The sequence below is a fragment of the Solanum dulcamara genome, chromosome 8, assembly GCF_947179165.1.
Source record: "Solanum dulcamara chromosome 8, daSolDulc1.2, whole genome shotgun sequence".
Lineage (NCBI taxonomy): Eukaryota > Viridiplantae > Streptophyta > Magnoliopsida > Solanales > Solanaceae > Solanum > Solanum dulcamara.
The window spans coordinates 77,968,670-77,982,598 of record NC_077244.1 but is presented as its reverse complement, the minus strand read 5'-3'; the positions used below and the strand labels follow the sequence as shown (position 1 = coordinate 77,982,598).

Genomic DNA, 13,929 nt, shown 5'->3' with positions numbered 1-13,929 from the left:
CTATTCAATTGAACCGAATACAACTAATGAGGAAGAGCTTCTTATCAAAAATAAATAAATCTTGTCAGTTAGAACTCGAAACTTCAAATTAAAATAAAATAGAAGCATTGAATTAAGTGAAGAAAAAGTTGTGGTTCTATTTATCCGCTTATTGCTTTCAATGTAAACTAGTATTGTCGGTTCACAGAAAAGAGGTCTCTCTATCATCCACTCACCCAAATTGATCATCATAATTTTAGCAGCTCAATTGAATATATGAGAGTTTAATTTATTATTTTAGAATCTCCACTTTTCATTTTCTCTACCCTAATAAAAAAAAATAGTTGAGTTAGAATATGAGGATCTTAATACAAATAATCCATTGGATTTATTATTTATTTATTTTAATCGATATACATAGATCAATTATATATGATTATATATATGTTATACACAGATTATGCATATATTATATATTTGACAACTATCTTTAATTGAAATGAGTTGAACTTCTATTTAAGTTAATTCTTTTTTAATAATTTATGACATTCAATTTTTAAAACAGACTCAGAGATAATGTTTACACCTTTTTTCCTTTCAATTGACCTCTAAAAATATGGTAAGTTCTTAAAAACCATCTTAATCTTTAGAAGTATAGTAAGTGATTAAATTTATTTATCTCTAGTCTCCCCAAAAAAATAATTAAAAAATAGGCGAATTTTAGTGGGTAATAATTATGAGAAAGAATTAAAAAGAGTCAAAAAGTAGAGGTATGACTCGAAGATGATTGGCCAAAATAGTTGTGTGTTAAAGGAAAAGTCTCTGTTTTCTTAGCTCACGCCATTAGACAGACAATAAACATAACAAATACTCCTTCCGTCTTATATTATTTTGCTTATGTTGATTTAATATAACGATTAAATTTTTTATAAGTACATTTTAATAAATTAATTTTATTAATAAAATATTAAAAAATTAAATTTAACTATTATTAATAATATATGTAATTATTTAATATCAAAAATATATAATTAAAAAAAATTGTTTTTAATACATAGACCAAATAATATGAAACATATGAAATCCTACTAAAATAATAAAACATCATGGACCCCAATACACACGAGTATTCCCAAATCCCAAGTATCTTGGTGAGAATCCTTGGTTTGGATTAGTTTGTCAATTTAAATTGAAAAATAAATAAATATTCACACTTTTATATTTATGCTGAAATATATTTAATACACGTGATTACCATTTTTTATTTTTCTATCACAAAAATTCATCATAAATTGTCAAGTTTTACCCTTTTCTTTCTTTATTTAATATGCTAATTATGTGATATGAACTTAAATGAAGAAGTATAAATTCATATTATTCAATTTGTTTAGGATTAAGATATAATAATAATTGTTGTTGATTATCATTTTTGATAAATTTTTGTGATATTTGATTAATTACTGATAAGCTAATAACACTTTTGAATTTTAATTCTTCAATTATTGGTAAATTGTTATTTTAGTGTTTGTGATATCTGATAAATTCTTTAGTGAGTTAATCGTAATATTTTTGAATTTTAATTTCTCAATTATTAACAAAATTTTAATTTTAGTACTTATAATATATAATTAATCATATTTAATTTTAATTAATTAAATTATACATCTTTAATCTCTTTGATGATGAATAATTTACAATTTTCTCATATTCATTAATTGTCTCACCACTAAATAGCTAGTTATTTTACTGTATTTTTATCCATGTTTATCTATGATGTAATTTTAAAATTTGTCTAAATATAGCATATATTTTTTATATAAAGAAATTAAAAAAATATATTTTAATCAATTGAAGATTATGTTATATTACGGTCACACTTATCAGTTATCACAAAAATGAAATCAAAGCTTACCAATTAAAAGTCTTAATTATAATTCCTAAATTACTCATACATCACAAGAATGAAATCAAAGCTTACCAATTAAAAGACTTAATTATAAATCCTAAATTACTCACACATCACAAGGATAAGATCAAAACTTACCACTTATAACACTTAATTATGAATTAGTCGAACGTCAAACCGGTCCGAAAACAAAAGAAAGTAAGACCAAAGGAGTAACAGGTAACACGTGAAACAAAACAAGGGTGTGGAAACAGGTAATAGCCGGTTTCCGGTGCGGTAAACAAGAAAAGACTTGTTGTGTTTTTTGGTCTGGTCGATGTTAATAAATAGTAAAGCCAAAAAGGAAAAGACTTTGTGTCTCTGTTTTTGTATTTGTGTGAGTCTTCAATGACAGGGGAAGAAGAAATGAGTAGTGTAACACTTGATCTTCTTAAGAAGAAAATGGATGATTTTGCTAAAGAAAGAGATTGGGACAAATTTCATAGCCCAAGAAACCTTCTTTTGGCTCTGGTACTTAATACTTATTCCCTCTTCTTATATGTATATATATATTTATCATTTCTTGATTTGTGCGTGTTATACTTATTTTTGTTATGAAATAATCATGTTAATCTTCTCTGCATCGTTTTGTTTGTTTTCATTCTTGGGTTTTTTAGGAATAGTTACCTTATTTATACTCTTTTCGTCTCAATTATTTATGTGGTACCAATTGAATTGACACAAAATTAAGTCGTTTAAGAAAGAAGGAATTTCAAAAAAAAAATTATAGTCTAAAATACATTTTAACTATTTATGTTGCTATAAATTATTTCATCAAGGTAAGTGTGAATAATAGTTTTAAACTTAAGTTATTTTTAATTATAAAAAGGTGATGATATTCTTTTTCAAATAGACGAATTGAGTGAGTTGATTAACATTCTGTTCGTATTCCATATAAAGATGTTTCCAGTTTCTGTTGTTATCTTGAATCAAATGAACAAAATGATTTCAGTTGGCCTATTCATATTGCTGAAAACAGTTTTTTCAGTTTTTTTTCTTTCTATTTCATTAGTCAATTTAAAATCATTTTGTATTTAAAATAAGTCCAAAAAATAATTAAATATATTCGACTTAGTTTATCTAAAGTAGCCCAACTTTTTTTTATTACTTTACTGATTTAAAGAAGTTAAGCCAAACATGCATTTACAAGTGGAAGTATGTCTGTTTTCTTATACGTTTCTTTATAACACAAGGAAAACATTTCAACTTGTAAGAGGATGTGTTTCCACCAAACCTGAATATGAACAGCACTTGTCAAAAAAAAAGATTTATAAAAGAGATGGTTGGTATTTTTTATTGGGATTCGAGTAAATTCATGATAAAACTCGCCATAAAATTTTTTTACTTAGAAAGAGACTGTCATACACTTATTTTGCAACGCAGTCTAATTGATTTTATTTTATATGATACTTATTGATTAAAAAGTCAAACATCATTTTTATATTTAAAACTCGACTTTTTACTTACTGTTGTTTTTTACTCTCATAAAATATCAAAACAAATTTAATATGACAATTTTTTTAATGACACTTTTTGTATTCATTTAATATTGTGCTCACTTAAATATCGTCGTACGAAATGAAATAATTATGTGGAATATTATTTCCTGACAACAAGGTCGTCATTACTTGGAAAAACAGGGCTCCTAGTAGTTATTTTTTGGGGAAATTGATTAAATTACTATTACTATTATTACAAACAGGTTGGAGAAATTGGAGAATTGTCCGAAATATTTCAATGGAAAGGAGAAGTTCCAAAGGGTTTGCCAGATTGGAAAGAAAATGAGAAATTACATGTTGGTGAAGAACTTTCTGATGTTTTGTTATACCTTGTTAGGCTTTCTGATATTTGTGGAATTGATCTTGGTCAAGCTGCTCTTCGTAAAGTCCAACTCAATGCCATCAAGTACCCTGTTAACAAACTCAATCAACAAGAACAAGTTGATAATTAAATAGTCCAGCTCCGTACAAACAGGAGATCTAGTTGGATGTCTTCATTGATAATAATAGTTCTTTTGGTTTCTCAGTCATTGATAGATTTTAATTTTACTTCATGTGATATTTGATTTCAGTTACTTGAAATGTGCACTTTTAATCTATTGGCTTATCAATATATTAACTGTTTTACTGTTTAATAATTACATGTGAATTATATTAAACTCATATTGTTACTCCATATTTGAAGATGATATACTTTTTAAAATAATTCAAATATAATGTCTTTTTTACGGGTGTGAAGAGACCAAAAACACATATTTTAATTAATTTAAGGTTAAGTATATTGATTCATACTATATCAATAATAATAGCATGCTCATTAATCAGTATGATCCCACAAATTGAATCTAATCTTGCCCTATTTCGTATGAAGTAAAAAGGATGTGTAAGATAGCTTTGGGCTCAAGGATATTGATTCATATATCTTAAGGACCAAAATTTGACTTTACCTATAATCGAAATACCAAAAGTGTTACTAATTCTTTTGGTATAATCATTTGGCACTCATACATTAGAGAATTATCATGATTTTTTAAAATCCAAAGATAGAACCCAAGAACTCTTTAACAAGAAGGATGGGAAGGAAGGAATTAACTTTTTATGTTATGCTTTTTATGTCATAGGAGTTTAGAGAATAGGGGAGGACTTTTAAGAGCTGCTAGAATAGGCATTTACCATGTGGCTGTACTATATAAAAGCAGCAATATACATTTTGTACCATTGAAAAGATCCTTTGCATTTATTTTGGCAGTTGAAACTCATATCCTTCTTTGCCAATCCATTCAATGTGCTTTCTCAACTATCATAAAAGTTTTTCCTACTTTTGAATCACAAGTTTCTTGAGTTGAATTTTAGTAATTTCTTCTCAGGATTGCAAGGGATTTCCTTTCACATGCCATCAGTTTACCTTCTTTTTTTTCTATTCGATGTTGGAATTTTGTATTGAAGTACGACTAAATTCAAATTCACATTATAAAGTTCCACATTAGGGTAAAATCTTGTTGTCTATATATTCAATATAGTAAAATAGAAATATTTTTAAGATGTAAAAAAAGACAGTATCCGAGTCCACAAAATTCACTGTGCGTACTTAAGAAATTTAATCTCTTCACCGAAGATATGGATTATTTTCTCCCAGAATATTAAAGAATAGCAATACCCCTCAAATTTCAATAATTTCAGCGAACTCAAAAGTCAACAACGAAATCACATAAAGACTCAACTTTGTTTATAAGAAGATAAAAATAGAAGAAGGGAGAAAAATTGATGTAGAAACCTAAGAGAAAACCTCTCTATTTATAACCAGCAATGGGTGCGAATTCACCTATTCAGAGCAGTCTCACTGTTCAGAACAGACGTCGTGTCTTTTGGAAAAAGAAATATTTGTTCGGAAGAAACATGTCCTTTAAGAATCCACGAATTTCAAATTAATTAATTCTGTTCCGCGAATTAATTAGTTAATTCTATTTTGTGGGTGATTTAATTAATTCTGTAAATTAATTAATTAATAATTCATCCGATTAATATTAAGAAAAAAAGAAATTAATTAATGAGATTGATAAATAAATTTTGTTTAAAAAATTATCAATCAATCACATCATTTGTCAAAGCGCCTAGTCCGAGCCGAACGAAGGTGACGACGGCATGAGGGGCACCCTTTAAGAGCTAAATAAAGTATTTTCTAATATAAGAACAAAACTTTTCTTTTCTTCTGCCAATGAGAGGGAGAAATCACTTTTCTTTTCCCCTTGGTTCCCCCACATTTTCCCAATTCTCATTTCTTAATTCACACCTTACTTAAACCCAACAAATCTTTCTAACTAAGGCAACTCGATATCCAAGTGGTCTCAAAGTCGAGACTCTGACTAAGGATGGAAGTATATTTACCACTCAATCATAGTCTAAGATTGTCATTAACGGATTTTAACTTCTAATATTTATGGATATTCTCTAAACTCTTTTTATTATTAGTTTATTATAACGCATTATATCAGATAACTTGATTTATTTAATTGTATCTACAACATTTGCAAACAAGATCATATATATAGTGTAATTACAATTTATTTAGTTATAGAATTAGACATCTTGGTAAAGAAAACGATAACTAGTGTGGCACTAGGGTGTTGTATTGTAGTTAATTTAGTTTAGTTCATTTGTCCAAGCCTTGCTGATAAAAATTAGTCGAGGATATGCACAAATTAATTAAGACACAGTTACTAAAAAAAACTACAATAGATTAAATTACAGCGGTAAATGATATATATAATAGGATTCAAATCTCTTTTTAAAAGAACTAAATAAATTTGCCAGATATCATTCTAAATAGGAAGGTCCATACATTGATTAAGGTGATATTATTATTATTATTATTATTATTATTATTATTATTATTATTATTATTATTATTATTATTATTATTATTATTATTATTATTATTTGTGGAATCGAATCCTAATTAATTTACCTAGTTATTTAATTTATCGATGATGTTTTCTTAAATGAATATATAGCACAAATCCAACGCAAACGACATCATTAGAACTGTTTAGCACGAATATAAGAAGCCAGCCAAAGATAGGATGACCAAATCAAATAAATAAAATAATGTATAATGTGTCCTACTAGTACTATTTTTTTTAATGGTTTGAAAAACATTGCAAGTAATAGATTAAGATGTATGGAAAATTAATTGCTCCTTTATATATGGAGAGACCCGTATTCTCTAGACTGATGGAAGACGTGGACATGATATATTCGATAAAGTTTTTTTATTCGTAAGATCTTTAATTATGATTTTGATTATATATATTGACAGTGTGATAAATTCCTTTTAAAGATAATTTAATTTTGTAAATAATTTTTATACAGTCCAAAAACTTAAATTCTTAATCCATCTAGCTTAATGACAAGTTAACAATCTTGGAGAAATTAGCAAAATATCAAGATCATGTCAAATTGTCAACAAGGTCGGCATATATTTCTGTCTTACATTGCTTGTATTGATCTCTAACGTTACTATCACGTTTTGTGCTTAGCAAAAACATACTGACATTTATAAATTGTACTATTGCCGTAAAAAATAAAAATATTAGGTGAATTTTTTTTTTAATCTAAATTTTAATGGATAGAATTACGTAATATTATTATTGTTAAGAAATAATAAATATCTCATAAAATTAATTAAAGTACGTACAAGCTGATCATATATTACTATCTATAGGGCACATTGCATGAGATAATATATCCACCATCTCATTTTTTTCTATTATTTTATGACTTGCTTTGCATGTTCTTTTTTTCTTCTTAATTTTCTGATTGATTTTTGATATTCATATTAAAGATGAATTAAATTTGAATTCACATATTACTGGTAAGTCTCGTTTTAAAAGAAAATACTTTCAACAATTTTTTTTTTATCTCTAAAGGCTCGAATTAAGATTTTTTTTTTTTTTAATAATTCTACCACAACTCGAGTTTGATTGCTTTGGATGTTTTCCATACTGCTTTTTAAAGCATATATTCCCGTACCCCCACCGTCCAAAATTTAAAATATTACAATTATTTGCTTAATAAGTAATGAAGCAGAAAGAGAACTCTCTATATATATAAAAAATTAATATTCCCTGAAATCCGCAACTCTATATATTCATGAAATCTCATTAGTACTTCAATTTATTTTTTAATAAAGAAAGCCATCTTCTCCTAATGATGACACTCACTTAACAGTACATACCTCCGGCTCTAAACATGTTTCAAAAGACCAAATTCCTACTTTTTCCAATATAATTTAAATATAACACTTCAACATCAAATTCATCTGAATTCAATATTTTTAACATAAAATATAAATTTATTTATATATAGGAATCACTAAAATAAATAATCGTTCTGAATCTATTTAATTATTAGTGTATTGCTAAGAGTTCTTATGATCCTACTAAAAAATATTAAAATTAAATTCTAAATCCGCTTCTCATTCTATTTATGCATCAACATCAACATTAGTACATTACAGTACATAAACCTATGGATTGTAATTATTACTTCGATGCTAACCATTAATTATTGTATATGTATCTATATAGCTAGGACCACACTAAGTGTATATATATCTACAAAAAACTATGTTCCTCTATAGTTACAAATTATAACTCATATAATATGCTAACTAAGAAAGGTGGTGTAGAAATCTCCTTATGGTCCAACACCGCCGTGATCCGGCGGTGGTGCAGGCGGCGCCGTTACATAAGGAGGAAAAAAGGAAGCAGTATTCGTCTAGGCAAACGTCGGGGATTGGGTCTCGGGTGTCGTCCGGCGGTGGTTTACTGGCGGTTCATGGCGGGTCATTTTCGGATGTTGAGGAAATTAGTAATTCAGATGGGATCGATAGAGGCTTATTACTTGTATTTACCCTTTTTCCGTTCGCAAATATTTCCCTTATGCTAATTAACCGTGTAATTTAACTTGTTATAATATATGTTGTTGATTTAATATTTCAGTTATATAATATAACAAACTTGCTATGAAGAATTACGTATCGTTATGAGTCAATATTATGTTATAGCGTAAACAAAGTGAGATTTATCTCATTGTAAGAAGTTAGGGAGAGCATAGATCATATATAATAGCGTCAATATAATTCGACAAAAAGGGCAGGAACTTCACAAGGTAAGAGTAAAGTCTGTATACACTTTATCTTTTTCAGACTTCATGACTTTATAGAATTTTACTTGGGTAGGTTGTTGTTGTCGTTGTCCCACGCACAAAGAAAACCTAGGAGCTGAAAGACTCAAGGATTAACATATGTTTGACAATGCCAATTGGTTCCATTACATATATACTAGGCAAACTTAAAAGGATGAAGACATGTGTGTTGCTTAAAATAGTAGAATGTGGGGTTATAAGAGCCTAAGATGATAGAAATATTTCATATCTTGTCCCTCTCCAAGATAGATTAGGACAGAATTAGTAGTCTCTTTCAGGGCTGCTAATTATCGGATAGATTGACCGGATAATTATGTTTAATGATTTGGCTTATTGGATATTAATTTTTAAATATATTAATTTATTAGCCAATTATAATAAGAGATCGGCTGATTCGATATCGGATTGGTAATTATCAGACGGTTATTGAGCTGTGTATTGACTCAATTATTCCATGCTCCATTCTTTCATTTTCACTCACCAATATATTGATCTCTCATCAAATAAAATAATTTTCTCTGGCTCTATAAGTTGATAATGCTGTAGTTGTGAATCACGATGAGAAATACATGAAAACATAAATTTCCAGGGTGCATGTAAATAAGCATTTATTTAACAAATATTCTCATGTACAACAACTTAACATTTCAAGACCAAAATATAGTCCAAATGTACATTTTTATATACAAGAAGTGAGAAATCCAACTCACAAATACGTATCAAGTCATATAAGGAGAGACAAAATATTAAATGGGGCTTTAGGGTAAATAATATGAACTTTATATATTAAGGGGTGATAATGTAAGTAAATAATTTTTAATGGGTTATCAATTTATCCAATAAGAAATTTGAGTAATCCGTTCTTGCACCGATAAATTATTAAGTAAAATTTTTTAATACGTTCATCAATCGTTAATCCAATAAGTCAATAAGCCAATTTCTTAGTTAGCTAATTATTAGTTACGGTTCGATTTTGAACAACCTTAGTCTCTTCTCAATGATCATGTATGAATTTTGAAATGCCAAACCTAAATTGTAAATTTTTGCATGTTAATGCTATGAAGACTGTTTAAATAAAAAATAAAAATAAAAAACAACATAACGAAATGGAAAAAAGGGTTGCTCAGATGATAAGCACCCTCAGTTCCAACTCTAAGATTGTAATTTTAATTTGAGTCACTTAGAGAGCAAAAAGGTGATAGAAACTCCTAAGAAGAGATTAAAAAAAGGGAAATTTTTGCATATAGCAACTCAAAAATATCTTAATTATGGTTCATAGCTATAGTTTGCTAATTACAATTCGTATCTATAATTATAGCAGCATTTGTATAATTCGCGCAACATTTGTATATATTTGTATAATTCGCTATACAATTCACAATTTTTGTATAACGTTTGTATATTTCACTATACAATTCATGCACAACATTTATATAATTCGCTATACAATTTTTAGTATTTGTATATTTCTCTATACAATTCGATTCGCACACGGCGTTTGTATAAATCGCCTGAATTTTACAAAACTCAACTGTATAATCGCGCGAATTATACAAAACTCAAACTGTAATTGCAACTAGATGTTTGCCTCGAGCCATAACTAATTTAAACTATAGCTATGTTAGCTAATTAACTAATATATGTTTGCTTATCCATATAATTTTTCCTAAAAAAAATGGGATAGACATGATAAGTGTGTTGATTCAGAGCGAGAATACACAACAAATCCTATACACTTTTGGAGGTGCGATGATGGTAAAATAAAATAGACGATTTACATTTTTTGTTATTGTTTTTATCAGTGGTATTTTTGGTTGTTCACGTGACGTCTAACTTTGATGATTTCGTGGCTATGTAATTTGTGAATGCAAATCCTAAATAAACATAACACTAATCCACAAATTACACTTACAAATATGCAGTAAAATTATCTACTTATTATATACTTTTGTCCCTATTGAAAGTAGTTGCTGAAAACTGTGATTAACTCATCCATCCACATCTACACAAATATAATTCACTCACAAATTAGTAAAGTTCTAACTGTTTAACATAGTTGTTAAATCATTATTCCTTGAGGAAGTAGAATCATTGATGACTTTGGAAAAGAGTATAAGACCTTGCACGTGACAATTTCAAAGCGCAGACTCATAATCAAAATATATTAGCTAGAAAAGATGAATTGGTACACGTAAATAATATACTTTTAGGAATGATATTATTTAGTATTTACTGGACTCTAATATTAAAACACTAATTTCATGGGGACTGTTTATTGATCGCCAACACATTTTCCATTCTGAAAAAAGTTTCTTTGATCGGAATCCACATTATGCAAATAGATAGCTGGTTGCACACCAAATTTAATGCTAATGGTGCCACCATCACTTTTCACGTAGAGAGCTCGGTTTCAAATGCTTGAGGAATTGAGGATTGTTGCATAAGGTGAAGTTTATTTTTCACCTTTAAATAAATTTCATGTTGCCATGGAACAAGTAGTGGTAGTGAAGCTTGCATAGTAGTGGTAGCCTAGACCGACCCCTCAAAAATGGGTCGATCCGTATATTCTTTTCAAATCATTTAGTGCCATTGTTTATCTGTTATTCTCGAGTTTCTTTCATTTTAAATTTATACATTTTTTCATATATACTTAACAAATAATTAGAACTAGAATCAAGATGTTGAGATCTCAATAAAGAAGCAAAAACAAAGTATTAACAAATAACACATAATGTCAAAACATATTTTCATATGTATCAATACATTCATCTAAATACAAATAAAATTTAAATTAAAATTGAAAATGCCTCTCTACCTGTGGAATTTGATAGTTAGGAGGTGGGCAGGACCACCATAGACACCTATCAAAAATATATGATCCCGTGCCCAAGTCATTATCAGTAAGACCCGAAATCCCAAGAAATATCAATTGGATCTCATTGAAAGGATCAGTTAGTATGTAGTTGTGTTCGCAATAATTTCTAATAAACACTACTATTTCCTTTGTTGTACCATACCAGTGATTCTCCTGCATTTCACAGGTTCCTTCCGAATTCAAGTTGCTGACAGGGATCAAAACATTCAATGGAACTATTCAGTTTAATTTCACTAATCCAATTGTCAATTTGAGAATTGTATAAACACTGGACAAATATACCCTCTATTTTAAAGGCATTGTTCACCCTACTAAAAAATACCTTTTTCTGTACAGAGTTCCAAATTGTGGGTGCTCCATACAACCATAATGCGTCTTCCTCTCTAAAATAATAATTAAAACAAATTAATAAAATCACAAACAAAACAAAATGAATGAAAATGTATACATGAGATTCTCACTTACTTGAAATGATTCGAGTTAAGAAAGTAGTCGAACAATTCATTTAATTGGTCAACTTTAACAATCTAAATATTTATTGTTGGTGGCACTGAAAACTTTTTAAAATCTCTGAAGTCATTTTTAAGACTCCAAAAATCATCTACAAATTTCAACGTAAATAATTATTACAAAAACAAAATTATAAATATATTTTTAAATTCAAATATTCAAAATATACCATCAAAGAAATTAAAGTTGCTCAATCGAATATTTCCGTCGGTTCCTACGTAAACCCCATCAAACAAATCTCCATGGCGACAGGATGATTTGTGAATTGCCTTTAATCCCCACATTATTTGCCTAAAAAAATAATTAAAGAATAGAATAATGAAAAAAAATCTTTAAAAAATTAAATCAAATTAAAAGTATAAATATTATAAACTTACTGAATTTTTTTTTCAAATCGCATCCCACTCCGAGAGAGCAGCGAAGTTTTTCTTGTTAAAAAAACACCAAGCTAAGATTTGATTTTTAAAAAGTAAAAAGATAGTAGTAATTATCTAAAACACTTTTTTTTACCGAAAGAATTAAAAATAGAATGATGAGCAAAGATTTTTAAAAAGTTAAATCAACTTAGAAGGACACTTAATAAACTTGCAACTTATTTTTGAAATCATTTACCACTCCAATAATATAGATTGGGCCGATCCGTGGCCAAAATAAAAAATAAAAAAAATACAACGATGGGAATACTTTACTTCTTGCTTCGGTTTTTATGGTGACAACGCCCTCTATTGATGTCTATAAAACACACTATTGATGTTTGTTAGCTCAATATATATCGATAATTAGTTTCAACATTCAAAGAAACTCTTTTATAAGAAGTCGGGCTTGACCTCAAATTTTTTTGAGTTTGTTCAAGTTAGTTAGATGTTAGCCATGTATTTGTAATATCCTGACTTGAATCTTATTATCAAAAAGTTTATATACAAATATGAAATATTAAAAAGTTTATATACAAATATGAAATATTTAAGTAATTTAATTCAAAATCCAAGTAAATTTTTACTAAAAACTTAGCAAATTGAGAACTTGAAATAGAGATTTATTAATGTCACCACAACATGAAATAATGAAACATTTTTATGAATTGTAAGGTCAAATTTATCAATACAAGAGGCATGAATAGCCAAGAAATGTTAGGAAAACTAAGATTTTTAGTTGTAACTTCACAAATTGAATTTAGAAAGTTCGAAAACTTGGAAAGATAATTTAATGTATTTTTATGTCCCATATAAAAGTAAATAATATTTTATGAATTAAAAATATTTGAGAATTATATTCAAGCTTTCTTAACGTGTGACTATAAAATGAGATGATAATTTTTTATTAATCTTATTTTATTTTTATTTTTTAAAAATGTGGGTGGGAAAGGGAAAATGGAATGGGTTTATTAGACACTCAGTAAGTTACTATTTTTTCGATTTTGTTAAAAATTGAGAAATTGAAGAAAAAAATTGGGGCCTTGGATAGGAAATTACTTCACTCCAGTGGCAGAAGAAAATATTAAAATGTAAGATGACGACGAAATTTTTAAAATTAATTATGACGTTTGAACAATTATAATTGAAGAAATGATATGAAAGGGGTTAGAGTTAGGAATGACAATGAAACAAGGCGGATACAAAACGGAATTTTTTTTATGCGGAGCGGAGCTGAGTTCATGCGATATGGGGCGGGGTGAGGCGGGTCTCTAATTTAATTGTCCCTATTTTGATCTTCTGCAATTTTTATGAGTTGGGGATATTGTGAGTAGTACTATATAATATATTTATTGCGTTTTAGTAAAATTATTCAATCATATGGTCTGGATTCTTTTGTTACGAATATGCTACCGTGTTATCATTTTTTTAATAGAATATTTCAATAAAATAAATACGATGTGTTGATTTTAAATTTTATAAATTTTATTTATTATGTCAAAT

The 13,929-nt window shown here is 28.0% G+C and overlaps 1 protein-coding gene across 1 annotated transcript; it reads left to right on the top strand.

Moving 5' to 3' along the window:
* Nucleotides 1-2,124: 2,124 nt before the first annotated feature.
* On the top strand, nt 2,125-4,022 carry LOC129899789 (uncharacterized). Its single transcript, XM_055974804.1, has 2 exons — nt 2,125-2,395; nt 3,627-4,022. Exons 1-2 carry the CDS (start codon nt 2,273-2,275, stop codon nt 3,873-3,875), a joined length of 372 nt encoding a protein of 123 aa, XP_055830779.1. The 5' UTR covers nt 2,125-2,272; the 3' UTR covers nt 3,876-4,022.
* The last annotated feature ends 9,907 nt before the right edge of the window (nt 4,023-13,929 follow it).